The following is a 20,671-nucleotide window of genomic DNA, read 5'->3' as shown; positions in this document are numbered from 1 at the left end:
ACTTCCGACTTCAACTGTATCGGGCTAAGGTGTATGTAAACTTCCGACTTCAACTGTATCGGGCTAAGGTGTATGTAAACTTCCGACTTCAACTGTATCTGGCTAAGGTGTATGTAAACTTCCGACTTCAACTGTATCTTGTACAGAGTCATCATCCGGTGTGTTGCGCCATTATATTCATATGGATCTACAGCCTTCCTAAATGTGAATGAACATAATCCAGAGCGAATGGTTATGGTTTAAAATTGAGAGTCAGGATTGATTTGACACAGTTGAAATGACATGCTCATACACAAGGAGGCCTGACCAATGTCTGTTAATCATACTAGAACCTGACGCCAGGATGTGTAATTATATTTGTCCGGTCTGTATGGTACGGACTAGAGATAAATGACCAGAGAGCTGGTCTTGATGATGGAGAAGATATAGACTAGAGATAGTTTACCAGAGTGCTGGTCTTGACGATGGAGAAGATAGAGACTAGAGATAGTTTACCAGAGTGCTGGTCTTGACGATGGAGAAGATAGAGACTAGAGATAGTTTACCAGAGTGCTGGTCTTGACGATGGAGAAGATAGAGACTAGAGATAGTTTACCAGAGTGCTGGTCTTGATGATGGAGAAGATATAGACTAGAGATAGTTTACCAGAGTGCTGGTCTTGACGATGGAGAAGATAGAGACTAGAGATAGTTTACCAGAGTGCTGGTCTTGATGATGGAGAAGATATAGACTAGAGATAGTTTACCAGAGAGCTGGTTTTGATGATGGAGAAGATATAGACTAGAGATAGTTTACCAGAGTGCTGGTCTTGACGATGGAGAAGATAGAGACTAGAGATAGTTTACCAGAGTGCTGGTCTTGACGATGGAGAAGATAGAGACTGGAGATAGTTTACCAGAGAGCTGGTTTTGATGATGGAGAAGATATAGACTAGAGATAATTTACCAGAGTGCTGGTCTTGACGATGGAGAAGATAGAGACTAGAGATAGTTTACCAGAGAGCTGGTTTTGATGATGGAGAAGATATAGACTAGAGATAGTTTACCAGAGTGCTGGTCTTGACGATGGAGAAGATAGAGACTAGAGATAGTTTACCAGAGAGCTGGTTTTGATGATGGAGAAGATATAGACTAGAGATAGTTTACCAGAGAGCTGGTCTTGACGATGGAGAAGATAGAGACTAGAGATAGTTTACCAGAGAGCTGGTTTTGATGATGGAGAAGATACTGCTGAGGATGCCAGAACAGATGAGCAGCTCTTTCTGCTGTCTCAGGTGGAGGTGGATGTGATGTAGGACCACAGGAAGCAAGATCCTACGAGACTCTGAGAGAGAGATACACAGAGAGAGAGAGAGAGAGACAGAGAGAGAGATACACGTAGAGCGAGAGATACATGGAGATAGAGAGATAGAAAGAGAGGGATAGAGGATATTTTTTTGAGAATTTACAATTGACCGATACAACAGTTTTAGATTTTTTTGGTAGTTTTTACCCCTTCTTTCTACCCAATTGGTATTCACAGTCTTGTCCCATCGATGCAACTCCCCTACGGACTCGGGAGAGGCGAAGGTCGAGAACCATACGTCCTCCTAAACACGACTCTGCCAAGCTGCATTGCTTCTTGACACAGTGCTTGCTTAACCCGGAAGCCAGACGCACCAATGTGTCAGAGGAAACACTGTCCAGCTGGCGACTGTAGTTTGCTTGCAGGCGCCCGGCCCGCCACAAGGAGTCGCTAGAGCAAAAAGGGACAAGGAAATCCCGGCCGGCCAAACCCCCCCATAACCCGGACGACGCTGGGCAAAAATTGTGCGCCGCCTCATGGGTCTCCCGACACGTCCGACTGTGATCGAGCCAGGGTCTGTAGTGATGCCTCAAGCACTGCGATGCAGTGTCTTAAACAGCTGCGCCACTCGGGAGACCCAACCTATACAACAGTTAACGATACCTTATTGTATTTCATCGATTCACATCCATGTGAATCTTTTTACTTACATATTATAAGTAAAACACCCCAAAACTCAGAACAACAAAACTGGTGTAATGCATCAAAATGGTCATAAGTCTGAGTGTTTATAATGTCATCCAAGTGGTAAATACCTGGGAAGGAGAAGAGGCGACTGTCGACGGTGCGAGCGATGGACTGCAGTTTGACGACATCCATGGACTGTCCGATGTGTACGGTACTTGGCATGCTGCCCAGCGTACCCCGTACGAACTCTGCCACTTCCTGGACTGTAAACATCTGAAGCAGTTCGTCAAAGATGGCCGGGAACGAGTTCAATAGCGCCGCCTAGGGGTGGGGGAGAAAAAGAGGGAGGGTGAGAGAGGGAGGAGAGATGGGGAGAGAGTGACCAGCTCCACACTGGACCAACGGCTCAGGGATGTGGTGTGGGTGATTTGGGGGTGTGAGACAGACTGCCAGGCCAGTGTACCAAGGAGCAACAAACTACGAGATTGAAATTAAAGGATATCCTATTAAAAATCTGAATTTTTCCCATTCATATTGATCCTCTTGCTCCTAGGTACCATGAATCAACCTATGGCCCCAACAGTCCCAATGACACAAAGACAGTCCTGGAAAAGTTGTGAGGATCTCCAAGAACGCCAGGCATCACAGGGTCATTACACAGAGTCATCACACAGAGTCATTACAGTCATTGCACAGAGTCATAACACAGAGTCATTGCACAGAGTTAATACACAGAGTCATTACACAGAGTCATGGCTCGAGGGAAGACATGACATGATGATGTAAGAGTAGGAAAAGAGTTTGTAAGGTTAAAAAAAACAGGAGGCAAACAAAATACATTTACATTACAATGTTTCATTCTGTTTGGATTGGTGAGTTGGTTGAGGGGTTGATTGGTGAGTTGGTTGGGGGATTGATTGGTGAGTTGGTTGGGGGATTGATTGGTGAGTTGGTTGGGGGATTGATTGGTGAGTTGGTTGGGGGATTGATTTAGGACCACTATTGTTTTCACTATATATTTTACCTCTTGGGGATGTAATTCGAAAACATAATGTTAAATTGCACTGCTATGCGGACGACACACAGCTGTACATTTCAATGAAACATGGTGAAGCCCCAAAATTGCCCTCGCTAGAAGCCTGTGTTTCAGACATAAAGAAGTGGATGGCTGCAAACTTTCTACTTTTAAACTCGGACAAAACAGAGATGCTTGTTCTAGGTCCCAAGAAACAAAGAGATCTTCTGTTGAATCTGACAATTAATCTTGATGGTTGTACAGTCGTCTCAAATAAAACTGTGAAGGACCTCGGCGTTACTCTGGACCCTGATCTCTCTTTTGAAGAACATATCAAGACTGTTTCAAGGACAGCTTTTTTCCATCTACGTAACATTGCAAAAATCAGAAACTTTCTGTCCAAAAATTACGCAGAAAAATTCATCCATGCTTTTGTTACTTCTAGGCTGGACTACTGCAATGCTCTACTTTCCGGCTACCCGGATAAAGCACTAAATAAACTTCAGTTAGTGCTAAATACGGCTGCTAGAATCCTGACTAGAACCAAAAAATGTGATCATATTACCCCAGTGCTAGCCTCCCTACACTAGCTTCCTGTTAAGGCAAGGGCTGATTTCAAGGTTTTACTGCTAACCTACAAAGCATTACATGGGCTTGCTCCTACCTATCTTTCCGATTTGGTCCTGCCGTACATACCTACACGTACGCTACGGTCACAAGACGCAGGCCTCCTAATTGTCCCTAGAATTTCTAAGCAAACGGCTGGAGGTAGGGCTTTCTCCTATAGAGCTCCATTTTTATGGAATGGTCTGCCTACCCATGTGAGAGACGCAGACTCAGTCTCAACCTTTAAGTCTTTACTGAAGACTTATCTCTTCAGTAGGTCCTATGATTAAGTATAGTCTGGCCCAGGAGTGTGAAGGTGAACGGAAAGGCTGGAGCAACGAACCGCCCTTGCTGTCTCTGCCTTGCCGGTTCCCCTCTCTCCACTGGGATTCTCTGCCTCTAACCCTATTACAGGGTCTGAGTCACTGGCGTACTGGTGTTCTTCCATGCCGTCCATGGGAGGGGTGCGTCACTTGAGTGGGCTGAGTCACTGACGTGGTCTTCCTGTCTGGGTTGGCGCCCCCCCCTTGGGTTGTGCTGTGGCGGAGATCTTTGTGGGCTATACTCGGCCTTGTCTTAGGACGGTAAGTTGGTGGTTGGAGACATCCCTCTAGTGGTGTGGGGGCTGTGCTTTGGCAAAGTGGGTGGGGTTATATCCTGCCTGTTTGGCCCTGTCCGGGGGTTTCATCGGATGGGGCCACAGTGTCTCCTGACCCCTCCTGTCTCAGCCTCCAGTATTTATGCTGCAGTAGTTTATGTGTCGGGGGGCTAGGGTCAGTCTGTTACATCTGGAGTATTTCTCTTGTCTTATCCGGTGTCCTGTGTGAATTTAAATATGCTCTCTCTAATTCTCTCTTTCTCTCTTTCTTTCTTTCTTTCTCTCGGAGGACCTGAGCCCTAGGACCATGCATCAGGACTACCTGGCATGATGACTCCTTGCTGTCCCCAGTCCACCTGGCCATGCTGCTGCTCCAGTTTCAACTGTTCTGCCTGCGGCTATGGAACCCTGACCTGTTCACCGGACGTGCTTGCTGCACCCTCGACAACTACTATGATTATTATTATTTGACCATGCTGGTCATTTATGAACATTTTAACATCTTGACCATGTTCTGTTATAATATCCACCCGGCACAGCCAGAAGAGGACTGGCCACCCCTCATAGCCTGGTTCCTCTCTAGGTTTCTTCCTAGGTTTTTGGCCTTTCTAGGGAGTTTTTCCTAGGGAGTTTTTCCTAGCCACCGTGCTTCTTTCACATGCATTGCTTGCTGTTTGGGGTTTTAGGCTGGGTTTCTGTACAGCACTTTGAGATATCAGCTGATGTACGAAGGGCTATATAAAAATAAATTTGATTTGATTTGATTGGTGAGTTGGTTGGGAGATTGATTGGTGAGTTGGTTGGGAGGTTGATTGGTGAGTTGGTTGGGGGATTGATTGGTGAGTTGGTTGGGAGATTGATTGGTGAGTTCTTTGGGAGATTGATTGGTTAGTTGGTTGGGAGATTGATTGGTGAGTTGATTGGGGGATTGATTGGTGAGTTCTTTGGGAGATTGATTGGTTAGTTGGTTGGGAGATCATTTGTAAAAGGGGTAGAAGATTTGGGGAGGAGGTAGGTCAATTGGTTGAGAGGTTGTTTGTAAAAAGGGGTTGGTGATTTGGGAAGGGGTAGGTGGATTGGTTAAGAGCAGGTAGGAGCAATGTTCCCTCAAAACATTTTGGGCACTGAGCAAATTTCAGGTCTGCTGAGTGCAAATTTGAACATTGTACCAGAGTGACCTACCATAAAGAACAATGGAGAAAACGCATCCCATAACATTTTAACATAGAAATAGCTGTTCTATCATTCAGCCTACAGTAGCAGCCAATGTGTGGTGTTCAATGTAGGCCCACATTCTATGAGACTTTTGAAAAAAAACATGCAGGGCTAGACATTAATCAGGTGACTGAAAATGTTGTTGTTGTTCGATGCAAGAAACCCCTTTACAAAATAAAATGTATTATTATTCCCATACCACTATAACGGAAAATCAGACAAATCATGCTACCCTCTGCCTATTGGCTACTTAGCTTATTCAAGCTTGTCTCAAAATACAACACTGCCCCTTTAAGACAAAAAAAAGCTCTTTACCTGTCTCACTTTCAAAGATGGCTAGAAATGCACTCGTTTTGTGCTCTCGTAGGAAGTGACCACTGTTGACCAGAAATTATCTATAACTGGGCTAATAACTCACTAACTAGCAAAGGATATGAACAAAATATGCACACGTGACTACATGCTGCTCTTTCCTTGATCTCAAAACAAGCTCATCTAATCACGACCGCTCATGCTGTAAACACGGTCCAATTCAAAATGAATGGCACAGATCCACACAGTGGTTCCTCCTTTAAAAGTTGTGTCATACTACAGCATACCTTGCGGGCTGCTGCAGCATTCTATCTCACGTCATTTTTATTGTCAGCCATTTTTTAAGTTAATGCAAATTAGTGCTAGTTTGACCATCAGAGGGGCATCTTTGAGAAGCATTCGATAGTCTCCCATATTGGCATGACTAGAGAATTTAAAACCTTTTTTTGTAGTAACATAGTACATGGAATCAATTTTAAGGAATTTGGCATAATTAATTTGATTAATATTATGGTGTTTCTTTTACGAGAAAAACAAAAAACGAAACCCTCAGGGTTTCTGTTAGGATGGAATGGAAAATATGGCGCTGTACAACGTGACGGTTGGGAGTAGGCTACAGCATAAGAGGATTGGAGGTTTCTAAATTAATATCTAAGGTGAATTTTTCCTGGATCTATGAGAATATCTAAAGGGCTTTTATATAATTCTAAATGAATTAATAATAAAAATCGCTTTGTTTAAAAAGTAACAATATTTTGGAGATTTCATTTTCATTTAACCTAGAGTGAGCGAGAAAAAGGCAATTCTTGAACATGGGGTGAGACATTCTCACTAATTGGTAAATAGAGACATTTTTTTTATTTAGAATTATTTATTTCTGGAGAAACCTAACTTGATTATTTAGCAGACATCACTTGCTTATATTCAGTCAACACATATATCTTAAGAATATGGAATAATATGGAATATGGATTATAATTGAACATTTTTTTGTTTCTCCATGCTTGTCTCAGAGCAGCGCGAAACGGTGCTGAAATAGACATCCACGGTGGAAAGGCTATAAATAACGATATTTTGAAGATTATTTCGTTTAAAAAAAATTACAGTGAGCGATTGTAATCTGAAAATTAATATTTATAAATGCCAAAATAATATTTATAAAGGCCAAAATATAGCCCTGCTAATAGCCATAATGACACTGTACAACATGACCATGTGTGTTTGAAAGAGTATTTTCCAGTAAGCAACAATTTGTTTGCCTTCATTAGACAACTTTGTTCCAATATTTCTGTAATTCAGTGATACTTATTCCCATAGTACTTCGTTATGGATCCATAACTAAATCAACATCTGCATTTTGAAAGAGTATTTTCTCATGACCTCAAGTACCTTCAATATAGGCTGTACTAGAGAATAAGAGGCATGTGGGAGACTGGGGTTCAATTCCTCGATGGGGAGGAATAAAAATTTGGTCTTAACTGATTCCATATGTGTTATTTCATAGTTGTGATGTTTTCACTATTATTAATAAAGAAAAATCCTGGAATGAGTAGGTGTGTCCAAACTTTTGACTGGTACTTGCTTAATTAATTTGATTAATATTATGGTGTTTCTATTACAAGAAAAATGAAAAACCCTCTGGGTTTCCGTTAGGATGGAACGGAATATATGGCGCTGTACAACGTGACGGTCGGCAGTACAGTACTGGGCTATTTAGCTAAAGAATCCAGTGTCCTGCGGAAGACTGGGGTTCAATACCCTGATGGGGAGGAAGGAGTAGGCTGTCCTTGTCCAAATAATAATTTGTTCTTAACTGACTTGCCTAGTTAAATTAATGTTACACTAACAGCATAACATTTCTGCACCCTAATTTTCTAATTCTAGTCTAAGCAATACCCAAACGGAGATTCAGTGAAAATAAAACATCTCATTGATTTCATCAAGACCAGTCCCCATGCTTGTCTCAGAGCAGGGCTAAATGGTGCTGAAATAGTTGACCTATTGCTTCAAATCCTATTGCTTCTAACTTCAATATGCTCTTTAAATAAATAAGACCTACACCACTTTTAAAAGCACATTACTCAACACTAGAGAGACTCATGTCGCCTACAGTAAACCATCAGTATATCTAAACATATGACGTGACTCTCCGCCAATAATTACATATAGAGGATTGGAAGATATTTCTGTAATTCAGTGATATTTATTCCCATAGTAATTTGTTATGGATTCATAACTAAATAAACATCGGCATTTTGAAAGAGTATTTTTACCAGTTTGTTAATTAGAATGATTTATTTATGTTTTTAGAGGGAGAAAAACCAAAAACCTACAGTCATCTCATGTGTCTCCCAGTCAAGGACAGCACGGGTTTTGAACCAGCATCTGTAGCAACACTGCTATGCAGTGTCTTAGACTGTTGTACCACACCGGCGCTGTACGATTTGACCGGTCGGGAGTGGCCTACAGTACTACAGTAAGAGCAAAATAATTCTAACAAAATAAAATAATAAAAACCTTAGTGTAACAACAGTTTTAGTAAGTAATACTGAAGTCGTGCACAATTATCAGTTTCTATTTAGGCGGCAGCGTAGCCTAGTGGTTAGAGCGTTGGACTAGTAACCGTAAAGGTTGCAAGATCAAATCCCCGAGCCGACAAGGTATAAATCTGTTGTTCTGCCCCTGAAGAAGACAGTTAATCCACTGTTCCTAGGCTGTCATTGAAAATAAGAATTTGTTCTTAATTAACTGACTTGCCTAGTAAAATAAAGTTTTTTTTTTTTTTTTAAATGTCACCCATTCATTGTCAGTTAGAGACACAGTAGAAAGCATAATCAGTGCTCTAACTCCCCCTTGTGGTGGTCTGGAGCAATGAAGTGGTGACGCAGGGTACTGTACTAAACCACAAATTACCTCTAAGTCCCGCTGTGTAAACTCGCAACTTTTAAAGGAGGAACCACTGTATACACTACCTGGTCAAAAGTTGTAGAACACCTACTCATTCAAGGGTTTTTCTTTATTGTTACTATTGTCTACATTGTAGAATAATAGTAAAGACATCAAAACTATGAAATAACACATATGGAATCATGTAGTAACCAAAAAAGTGTTAAATCAAAAGATATTTTATATTTGAGATTCTTCAAAGTATCCACCCTTTGCCTTGATGAAAGCTTTGCACACTCTTGGCATTCTCTCAACCAGCTTCATGAGGTAGTCACCTGGAATGTTTTTCAATTAACAGGTGTGCCTTATTCAAAGTGAATTTGTGGAATTTGAGCCAATCAGTTGTGTTGTGACAAGGTAGGTATACAGAAGATAGACCTATTATAGATAGAACAGCTCAAATAAGCAAAGAGAAACGACGTGCTTCTCTGCGCCGACTGTTTTTTCTTCTGCGCACAGCTTAGACAACTTTCAGCTTTGACTTTCTTGCTATTTATAAAAGGGGTTGGTGGTTGGTTGGTTGGTAGGGAGGTTGGGAGGCTGGTTGGTTGGTTGGTAGGGAGGTTGGTTGGTTGGGAGGCTGGTTGGAAGGCTGGTTGGTTGGGAGACTGGTTGGTTGGTAGGGAGGTTGGAAGGTTGGTTGGTTGGGAGACTGGTTGGAAGGTTGGTTGGTTGGTTGGGAGGTTGGTTGGTTGGTTGGGAGGTTGGTTGGTTGGTAGGAAGGTTGGGAGGCTGGTTGGTTGGTTGGTAGGGAGGTTGGGAGGCTGGTTGGTTGGTTGGTAGTGAGGCTGGTTGGTTGGGAGATTGGTTGGGAGGCTGGTTAGTTGGTTGGTAGGGAGGTTGGGAGGCTGGTTGGTTGGGAGACTGGTTGGTTGGTTGGTTGGTTGGTTGGTTGGTTGGGAGATTGGTTGGGAGGTTGGTTGGTTGGTTGGTTGGTTGGTAGGGAGGTTGGTTGGTAGGGAGGTTGGGAGGCTGGTTGGTTGGGAGATTGGTTGGGAGGCTAGTTGGTTGGTTGGTTGGTAGGGAGGTTGGGAGGCTGGTTGGTTGGGAGACTGGTTGGTTGGTTGGTAGTGAGGACGGGAGGTTGGTTGGGAGGTTGGTTGGGAGGCTGGTTGGTTGGTTGGTTGGTAGGGAGGTTGGGAGGCTGGTTGGTTGGGAGGCTGGTTGGAAGGTTGGTTGGTTGGGAGGTTAGTTGGTTGGTTGGTTGGTTGGTTTGGTTGGGGGATTGGGAGATTGGTTGGGAGATTGGTTGGGAGATTGGTTGGGAGGCTGGTTGGTTGGTTGGTTAGTTGGTTGGTTGGTTTGGTTGGTTGGTTGGTTGGGAGGCTGGTTGGTTGGTTGGGAGGTTAGTTGGTTGGTTTGGTTGGTTGGTTGGTTGGTTGGTTTGGTTGGTTGGTTGGTTGGGAGGCTGGTTGGTTGGTTGGGAGGTTAGTTGGTTGGTTTGGTTGGTTGGTTTGGTTGGTTGGTTGGTTGGTTGGTTGGGAGGTTGGGAGGTTGGGAGGCTGGTCGGTTGGTAGGTTGGTTGGGAGGCTGGCTGGTTGGTTGGTAGGGAGGTTGGGAGGCTGGTTGGTTGGGAGGCTGGTTGGAAGGTTGGTTGGTTGGTTGGTTGGTTGGGAGGTAGGGAGGTTGGTTGGTTGGTTGGTTTGGTTGGTTGGGAGGTTGGAAGGTTGGTTGGTTGGGAGGTGCTTGATGCCAGAGTGAGCGGGTGGAACTTGGCAGAGGATCCCCATTGTGCCAGGGCTACAGTTACTTACTGAGAGAGGAGAGGGGCGAGGAGCGTTGGAGCTCCAGGCCTGAGTACAGCTGATGGGGCCTGGGGGCTGTCCCTGTCCAGAGGCAGGCTGGGGGACCTGAGGAGTCTGACCGGGGGGAACAGGACAGTCAGGGGACAGGGAGGGTCCCGGAGGAAGGGGACAGGAGAAGCAGGAGGGGGACAGGAGGAGGAGGTAACATATGCAGTACACAAAGCAGGGGCAAAGGGGGCAAATAAAGAAAATGTATAAAATTAGACTAATTGAAGCAACTGAAATACCGTAGGAAAGGGATTCTAACTACTTTAGATTGTAAAGAAATTAAAATAGAAAAATGACTACTGTATATTTTAAAATGAACACTCTTCAGCTGCAGAGCTGAAAAGAGAGTAAACAGTGAAGTCACGGAGCTGAAAAGAGAGCAAACAGTGAAGTCACAGAGCTGAAAAGAGAGTAAACAGTGAAGTCACGGAGCTGAAAAGAGAGTAAACAGTGGTCACAGAGCTGAAAAGAAAGTAAACAGTGAAGTCAGAGCTGAAAAGAGAGTAAACAGTGAAGTCACGGAGCTGAAAAGAGAGTAAACAGTGAAGTCATGGAGCTGAAAAGAGAGTAAACAGTGAAGTCATGGAGCTGAAAAGAGAGTAAACAGTGGTCACAGAGCTGAAAAGAAAGTAAACAGTGAAGTCAGAGCTGAAAAGAGAGTAAACAGTGAAGTCACGGAGCTGAAAAGAGAGTAAACAGTGAAGTCATGGAGCTGAAAAGAGAGCAAACAGTGAAGTCACAGAGCTGAAAAGAGAGTAAACAGTGAAGTCATGGAGCTGAAAAGAGAGTAAACAGTGAAGTCAGAGCTGAAAAGAGAGTAAACAATCAAGTCATGGAGCTGAAAAGAGAGTAAACAGTGAAGTCACGGAGCTGAAAAGAGAGCAAACAGTGAAGTCATGGAGCTGAAAAGAGAGTAAACAGTGAAGTCACGGAGCTGAAAAGAGAGCAAACAGTGAAGTCACAGAGCTGAAAAGAGAGTAAACAGTGAAGTCACGGAGCTGAAAAGAGAGTAAACAGTGGTCACAGAGCTGAAAAGAAAGTAAACAGTGAAGTCAGAGCTGAAAAGAGAGTAAACAGTGAAGTCACGGAGCTGAAAAGAGAGTAAACAATGAAGTCATGGAGCTGAAAAGAGAGTAAACAGTGAAGTCATGGAGCTGAAAAGAGGACGTGAAGCACGGAGCTGAAGGGTCAGGGCGGAGCTGAAAAGAGAGTAACAGGGCACGGGCTGAAGGGTCAGGAGCTGGAGCGAAAGAGAGTAAACAGTGAAGTCACGGAGCTGAAAAGAGAGTAAACAGTGAAGTCATGGAGCTGAAAAGAGAGTAAACAATGAAGTCATTGAGGACGTATTGATGGTATAAATGGATTATGTTGTTGAATCTCAGAATCTTCATATTGACTCTCGTCACTTCCTAGTCCTGGTGAGAGAATGAAGTCATCACACTTTGGTACAGTTCCAGAAGAGAACAAACAATAAGCTATCTTGATATGGGGGGGGGGGGGGCAGCTAGAAGAAGAGCGCTGAACATTACAATAGTTAGCATCTAAACAACATTTAGCCATGCCTAAGGCTACTGGCTATTACCGTTACAATTCTATTATTACACTGGAGGTGGGGTCAGTGTAGGTCTCCCAAACCCTGCTGTGTGTCAGAATGTTTTGACCTCTGGAGTGTGTTTAGGTCACTGACCTGTGTGAAAACGAGTGTCTCAGAGCTGCGGCTGTCCAGACTGAGTACAAAGCGGATGGACTGGAAGAGCTCTTGGATGCTAGCCCTGAACTGTTCTTCCTCCATACCACAGGTAGCACGGGAGTACAGGATCCGAGACTGGATAATGAACTTCAACAGGTACTCCAGAGCCTGGGGTAAAGGGGGGGGGGGGGGGGGGGGGGGGGAGAGAGATAAGGACATAGACGTGTCAGTAAAGTGTAACTGGTTGGATCGAAACCTCTTGCACGCCAACCTAACGTCTTCACCATTAGGCCAAGAGGACATCCTGAAGGTCTGAGGGTTAGATTTGTGCTCAGGGCAGGAAATCACAAGGAGGGAAAGAGAGAGACCAGGACATAGAAATGTTAGTCTCACAATGTGACACTTCCAAGTCTTGTTCACTTGTGAAAGCTGGAAATCAAGATTCTATAAAAACAACGTGCAAAAAGGGCATGACTTTCTTTATGTCGAAAAATAATTCATTTTTATTAAGATAAATATTAAAAGCATGTTGAGGTTTCAGTCTACTGTGATTTTTTTATCAGACATTATGAGGGGAAACAAAATAAAAAATAAAACCTTTTAAAAGGGTGTGATACTTTATAAATAAATAAATAAAACAATATTCACTAAACCATGCTAGTTTTCAGACATAAAGGCTTGAGGAGGGACAGATACAGAGACATAAAGGCTTGAGGAGGGACTGATACAGAGACATAAAGGATTGAGGAGGGACAGATACATAGACATAAAGGATTGAGGAGGGACAGATACATAGACATAAAGGATTGAGGAGGACAGATACATAGATATAAAGGATTGAGGAGGGACTGATACAGAGAGATAAAGGATTGAGGAGGGACTGATACAGAGACATAAAGGATGGAGGAGGGACTGATACAGAGACATAAAGGGTTGAGGAGGACATATACATAGATATAAAGGGTTGAGGAGGGACTGATACAGAGAGATAAAGAATTGAGGAGGGACTGATACAGAGACATAAAGGATGGAGGAGGGACAGATACATAGATATAAAGGATTGAGGAGGGACTGATACAGAGACATAAAGGATTGAGGAGGACAGATACATAGATATAAAGGATGAGGAGGGACAGATACATAGACATAAAGGATGAGGAGGGACTGATACAGAGACATAAAGGATTGAGGAGGGACAGATACATAGACATAAAGGATTGAGGAGGGACAGATACATAGACATAAAGGATTGAGGAGGGACTGATACAGAGACATAAAGGATTGAGGAGGGACTGATACAGAGACATAAAGGATTGAGGAGGGACTGATACAGCGATATAAAGGCTTGAGGAGAACCAGATACATAGACATAAGGACCCATGAGACATTGATGGAGCCAGACAAGCTTTCTAAGGACAGTATGGTAGTACAAACAGTCATCCATTTTTTAAATCATGTGGATACAATCTATTATTTATACAGGAAACTTTTACATTGCATTGCAGCATTTAAAAATAAAATAATAAAGCAATGAGTAAGCTTTATTCATATTTTATTCAACTAACTTACTGAGTAGTCCTTCTCTCCCAAACACATTCCATATGACTGTAGATTTTACACTGCACTGTTATTTCAACTGTAATATAATGATTTTTTTCTGACAATTTCTTTCACAACCAGGAACAATCGTTAAGCTTTGTAATTTATTTAGCCAAGGTACAGAGTTTTTTTTTCTGGTCACATACATGGTCAAAGACATTTTTAGCACCCCCCCAACTCAAAACCTATTCCCTTGTCTATGGTCATTTCCAGTGGAGCATGTTCTCCTACCCTCATGGCCTCTTGGATGTGGTTCTGTCTCACCACCTCTGCAGAACGGTCCATGTACCACTTCAGACAGCGGATCAACTCTCTGGAGAAAGAACAAGACGAGGAAGTTTCATCAAAACATACACCAGTAACCATGAGGGGGGGGGGCTTCCTTTAGTACTCACAGAGCATTCAGGAAGTATTCAGACCCCTGGACTTTTTCCACATTTTTGTTACGTTACAACCTTATTCTAAAATAGATTAAATCGTTTTTTTCCCCTCATCATCAGTCTACAAACAATACCCCATAATGACAAAGCAAATACTGTTTTTTTGTGTTTTTTTTGTACATTTTAGCAGCGATTACAGCCTCGTGTCTTCTTGGGTATGACGCTACAAGCTTTGCACACCTGTATATGGGGAGTTTCTCCCATTCTTCTCTGCAGATCCTCACAAGCTCTGTCAGGTTGGATGGGGAGTGTCGCTGCACAGCTATTTTCAGGCCTCTCCAGAGATGTTAGATCGGGTTCTAGTCCGGGCTCTGGCTGGGTCACTCAATGACATTCAGAGACTTGTCCCGAAGCCACTCCTGCATTGTCTTGGCTGTGTGCTTAGGGTTGTTGTCCTGTTGGAAGGTAAACCTTTGCCCCAGTCTGAGGTCCTGAGCGCTCTGGAGCAGGTTTTCATCAAGGATCTCTCTGTACTTTGCTCCGTTCATCTTTCCCTCGATCCTGACTAGTCTCCCAGTCCCTGCTACTGAAAGACATCCCCACAGCATGATGCTGCCAACACCATGGTACCAGGTTTTTCCTCCAGACGTGACGCTTGACATTCAGGCCAAAGAGTTCAATCTTGGTTTCATCAGACCAGAGAATCTTGTTTATCATGGTCTGAGAGTCTTTAGGTGTCTTTTGGCAAACTCCAAGTGGGCTGTCATGTGCTTTTTACTGAGAAGTAACTTCCCTCTGGCCACTCTACCATAAAAACCTGATTGGTGGGGTGCTGCAGAGATGATTGTCTTTGTGGAAGGTTCTCCCATCTCCACAGAGGAACTCTAGAGCTCTGTCCAATGCCCTTCTCCCCCGATGCTCAGTTTGGCCGGGCGACCAGCTCTAGCAAGAGACTTGTCGGTTCCAAACTTCTTCCATTTAAGAATGATGGAGGCCACTGTGTTCTTGGGGACCTTCAATGCTACAGACATTTTTTGGTACCCTTCCACAGATCTTGTACCTCGACACAATCCTGTCTCGGAGGATATGCATTGTCAACTGTGGGACCTTATATAGACAGGTGTCACGTTCTGACCTGTAAAGTGTTATTTGTTAGTGTTTATTTTGGTCAGGACGTGGCAGGGGGTATTTGTTTTATGTGGTTCAGGGTGGTTTTGTGTATGTGTCCAGGTAGAGGGGTATTTGATTTATTAGTCCAGGGTTTTAGTTATTGTTCTATGTTAGTTTATTTCTATGTCCAGTCTAGTCGTTTGTATTTCTATGTTTAGCTAATTGGTGTTGGGGCCTTCAGTTGGAGGCAGCTGTCTATCGTTGCCTCTGATTGAAGGTCCTATAATTAGGGGTGTGTTTGTATGGTGGATTGTGGGTAGTTGTATTCTGTTTTGTGCTTGTCACCTGACAGAACTGTTAGTGTCGTTTCTGTTAATTGTATACGTGTTTATTTTGTTTCTCCTTCTTATATATTAAAAAGAGAAGATGAGTATACACTTCCCTGTTGCGTCTTGGTCCTCCACACACAACACTCGTTACAACAGGTGTGTGACTTTTCAGACCATATCAATTGAATTTACCACAGGCAGACTCCAATCAGATACCAGACAGATAGAAGACAGATACCAGACAGATAGAAGACAGATTCCAGACAGATACCAGACAGATAGAAGACAGATACCAGACATAGAGGACAGATACCAGACAGATAGAGGACAGATACCAGACAGATAGAAGACAGATACCAGACAGATAGAAGACAGATTCCAGACAGATAGAAGACAGATACCAGACAGATAGAGGACAGATACCAGACAGATAGAAGACAGATACCAGACAGATAGAGGACAGATACCAGACAGATAGAGGACAGATACCAGACAGATATATTATCAGCAGCATCCCACTGCTGGCTTGCCTCTGAGGCTAAGCAGGGTTGGTCCTGGTTGGTCACTAGATGGGAGACCAGATACTGCTGGCAGTGGTGTTGGAGGGACAATAGGAGCACTCTTTCCTCTGCTCTAATAAAAATATTCCAATGCCCCAGGGCAGTGATTGGGGACATTGCCCTGTGTAGGGTGCTGTCTTTTGAATGGGACATTAAACGGGTGTTCTGACTCTCTGTGGTCACTAAATATCCCATGGCATTTATCGTAAGAGTAGGGGTGTTAACCCCGGTGTCCTGGCTAAATTCCCAATCTGGCTTTCATACCATCATGGTCACCTAATCATCCCCAACTTCCAATTGGCTCATTCATCCCCCTCCTCTCCCCTGTAACTATTCCCCAGGTCGTTGCTGTAAATGAGAATTTGTTCTCAGTCAAACTTACCAGGTACAATAAGCAATAAATAAATAAATACCAGACATACAAGGGAAACTCACTTGTAAGCCAGCGCTCCAGCAAAGTGCTTCTGGATGTAAGTGTCCATAACGGGGCAGAAGTGATAGTACTTGCTGTCCCTCAGCAGATTAATGATGAACACCTGAGGAGAAGGAGAGAGATATAGTTAGTTAGGAGTAGAGGTTGGAGAAGACGTCAATGTAAGAGCCCTGGAATTAAGGGACAAAAGGTTTGTCGGACTTGACACTTCAATAACATCTCTTGACAATGGAGGACTGTAAGAACAATACCAGTAGGAATGGGTATTTAACTTTTTTTTAAACTGTTTAAGTACTCGCATATATATATTTTTGGAGTACTCGGAATGGGGGAAAAAATATATTTTTAGAACACAAGGGCAAGGCCCCCAGTGGAAAGAAATATGTCCACATTTACCTATATGCCGGCAGCGTACAACAACGCCCAATCTAACATAACCACTACAGATAACAATCCTAATTGCTAAATTGCCTCATATATATTCATTCAATAAAAAAAAACTATTGCCATTTAAAGATGCACTATGCAGAAATCGCTCTGCCAATTTTCTGATTACTAAAATTCTAATAGTTTGCCACAAAACAAGCAGAGAATCATCGTGCCATCTATACCTCTGAAATATATTTTCCATTAACAAAAATATTGTTGTTTCAGCTGTTTGAAGCTGGTGTACAAAACCGAAAGTAAAACAATACAAAAACAAAACTTCAGAACGGGAAGCATAGAAATAGAGCACATAGAACAGATTTACCACTTCTCAGACTTACATTAAACGGGAATGAAAGAGCTATAACTCACATTCCTATGTGAATTTGGTCGGGTCGCCTAAAAAGTAACATATTGTAGCTTTAAGATTAATTTATTGAAAACGTAATATCAACTGGTTATATTATATCGCGGAACACAATCTTCAAGAAGGCAATAACCTTACCAGTGGAGCTTGCTAGTAGAAGTATATGGATGTATAATGGCATAGCCTTGTTTTGTTAATTTAACAGACAACACGCTGTTATTTCCCAAGCCCTTATCACAGTCAACTCAAGACACAGCTATTTTATAGCAAAAAAAACATGAAATAAAATAAAATATAACAGAATATTTTTTCCAAATGAAAAAAAGTTGCCAGTGTGAAGAGATGTGCATCTCGCTTCAGGAACAGTTATTGTCATTTGACGCGTTGAAGACAATTCTTTCAGGGTTTTCAAACAAAAATTTGTCTTCTTTTCGATATACAGACGTTTGATTTAGTTTCTGTTCTTTGGAATTTTCTAAATGGATGATCAATTCCACATGGAACATGATGAATCACGTCCAGGGCATCGATTTGGTGAGTAGGCGACGGTTTAATGGTTCTGATGAAAATGCTCTCTTTGTCTTTTATCAAACTAACGTTTTAGCATATTGTCAGTGTGGAACCTGTCTATGTTTAGGGAGGTTATAGCCTAGGCTAACCAATTCTGAATGGCACTAGCAGCTCACAAAGTAGACGAACTGCCCTTGCTGTCTCTGCTTGGCCGGTTCCCCTCTCTCCACTGGGATTCTCTGCCTCTAACCCTTTTACAGGGGCTGAGTCACTGGCTTACTGGTGCTCTTCCGTGCCGTCCATGGGAGGGGTGCGTCACTTGAGTGGGTTGAGTCACTGACGTGATCTTCCTGTCCGGGTTGGTACCCCCCCTTGGGTTGTGCCATGGCGGAGATCTTTGTGGGCTATACTTGGCCTTGTCTCAGGATGGTAAGTTGGTGGTTGAAGATATCCCTCTAGTGGTGTGGGGGCTGTGCTTTGGCAAAGTGGGTGGGGTTATATCCTGCCTGTTTGGCCCTGTCCGGGGGTATCATCGGATGGGGCCACAGTGTCTTCTGATCCCTCCTGTCTCAGCCTCCATTATTTATGCTGCAGTAGTTTATGTGTCGGGAGGCTAGGGTCAGTCTGTTACATCTGGAGTATTTCTCTTGTCTTATCCGGTGTCCTGTATGAATTTAAATATGCTTTATCTGATTCTCTCTCTCTCTTTCTTTCTTTCTCTCAGAGGACCTGAGCCCTAGGACCATGCCTCAGGACTACCTGGTCTGATGACTCCTTGCTGTCCCCAGTCCACCTGGCCGTGCTGCTGCTCCAGTTTATTATTATCTGACCCTGATGGTCATCTATGAACATTTGAACATCTTGGCAATGTTCTGTTATAATCTCCACCCGGCACAGCCAGAAGAGGACTGGCCACCCCTCATAGCCTGGTTCCTCTCTAGGTTTCTTCCTAGGTTCTGGCCTTTCTAGGGAGTTTTTCCTAGCCACCGTGCTTCTACACCTGCATTGCTTGCTGTTTGGGGTTTTAGAATGGGTTTCTGTACAGCACTTTGAGATATCAGCTGATGTAAGAAGGGCTTTATAAAAGACATTTGATTTTATTTGATCTCTAAATACATTTGATTTGACTAATATAAGCAGAAAAATATATGGGATACAATTATTCCAAAACCTCAGTTAGTTGTCTGCACTCGTATTTCCCTACTTCAACCAACCAGTACATTTTGAATATGTCATAAAACTGTCGTCATTTTGCAAGAAATGTACAGTAGCTTGTGTATCACATCAGTTAGAGGTATTGTCCCACTGCATTTATTTCTGTAGGCCTAACCGTAGCTTGTGTGTGTGCACTCAGCACACGTGTGTAGAGGGAGTGCAAATTGAGTGAGCGAGACACGAAAGGGAATTTAGGGAGAAGAACTGTGTGATGCTTAGCTTGGTTTATTTTTTGTTGTTGTGCCCTGCAAATGCACATGTACAAATGGAACACTGGAGTCTTTAAGACCATGTTTACAATTTTTTTTTTAATTTTAATTCAGGGCAAGTCACAAAGCACATTGCACCAAATAGTTTAACAGTATTTAAAAAAACATGTGATCTCTGGTTAAAGATGTGATCTCTGGTTAAAGATGTCACCTCTGGACACCCATCACCAGATTCAGTGAGTAGCTCCACTCTGGTGTCCTTTCTATAGCTTATTACCAGGCTGAGATGAGGGTACACTGTGGTAAGCCCAACATGGCACCCTATTGCCTTAATAGTGCACTACTTTTGACACATCTTGTTGAGCCTCACAGAAGAGCCATGGTAAGTCCTAAATGGCATCATATTCCCAATATGGACCACTACTTTTCTAGTCAAAGTTAGTGCATTAATAGGGAATAGGGTGCCATTTTAAATGTACCCTGCCTCTTCTGTGAGCTGTGAGCCAACCCATCAATACAGACTGTTCCTCTGAGCAGTGAGCCAACCCATCAATACAGACTGTTCCTCTGAGCAGCGAGCCAACCCATCAATACAGACTGTTCCTCTGAGCAGTGAGCCAACCCATCAATACAGACTGTTCCTCTGAGCAGTGAGCCAACCCATCAATACAGACTGTTCCTCTGAGCAGTGAGCCAACCCATCAATACAGACTGTTCCTCTGAGCAGCGAGCCAACCCATCCATACAGACTGTTCCTCTGAGCAGCGAGCCAACCCATCAATACAGACTGTTCCTCTGAGCAGCGAGCCAACCCATCCATAGAGACTGTTCCTCTGAGCAGCGAGCCAACCCATCAATACAGACTGTTCCTCTGAGCACTTTGTCTAGTCACGGATCTCTCTCCATCCCCAACATGACAGACAGATACCTCTAGGAAGGAGTCTGTCTTTGACTCTGTTGTGAGGAGGTCTCGGATGGGCTAAATGACCCTCTGAGATCTGGCCCTGCAGAGGCAGCTGGCTGACAGAGAGAGAGAGAGAGAGAGAGAGAGAGCTCCTAATAATTACTGGCCTGGTATAGAGGTCCTGGATGGCAGGAAGTTTGGCCCCAGTGATGTACTGGGCCGTACTCACTACCTTCTTCCTCTGGATCCTACACGTGTACAGTGCACTACTTTTTACGAGAGCCCTATGAGCCCTGGTCTAAAGTAGTGCACTACGTAGGGTGCCATTTTGAGACACACTATCCGTTCTTAGCGAGGAGTAGTAAGAGGTAGACACACGGCCAGGTGATGCGTGAAGCACTGTAGCATCAGCTGATGACTGTGCTGGAGAGGAAGACGCTCAGAGTCGTGCCACACTGGAATACACTCACGCAGCTCACAATA

General features: G+C 43.4%; 1 protein-coding gene across 6 annotated transcripts in view; it reads right to left on the bottom strand.

The window, feature by feature from the left end:
• Nucleotides 1-20,671, bottom strand: part of LOC106566212 (dedicator of cytokinesis protein 3) — a 401,791-nt gene that overhangs the window by 70,851 nt on the left and 310,269 nt on the right. For 3 of the 6 annotated variants that reach the window (XM_082959510.1, XM_082959511.1, XM_082959512.1), the window contains exons 12-17: nucleotides 16,560-16,660; nucleotides 13,977-14,058; nucleotides 12,144-12,314; nucleotides 10,418-10,522; nucleotides 2,100-2,292; nucleotides 1,196-1,323 (exon numbers count right to left, since the gene is read on the bottom strand). In XM_082959510.1, coding sequence (XP_082815636.1) covers nucleotides 1,196-1,323; nucleotides 2,100-2,292; nucleotides 10,418-10,522; nucleotides 12,144-12,314; nucleotides 13,977-14,058; nucleotides 16,560-16,660 — 780 coding nt within the window. The remainder of the gene's footprint in view (nucleotides 1-1,195; nucleotides 1,324-2,099; nucleotides 2,293-10,417; nucleotides 10,523-12,143; nucleotides 12,315-13,976; nucleotides 14,059-16,559; nucleotides 16,661-20,671) is intronic. The other 3 variants (XM_045691962.2, XM_082959513.1, XM_082959514.1) reach the window with 1 other exon arrangement.

This window comes from Salmo salar, chromosome 12 (genome assembly GCF_965601325.2).
Source record: "Salmo salar chromosome 12, fSalSal1, whole genome shotgun sequence".
NCBI lineage: Eukaryota > Metazoa > Chordata > Actinopteri > Salmoniformes > Salmonidae > Salmo > Salmo salar.
The sequence above is the reverse complement of the archived record's forward strand: the minus strand, read 5'-3'. Positions and strand labels throughout refer to the sequence as shown.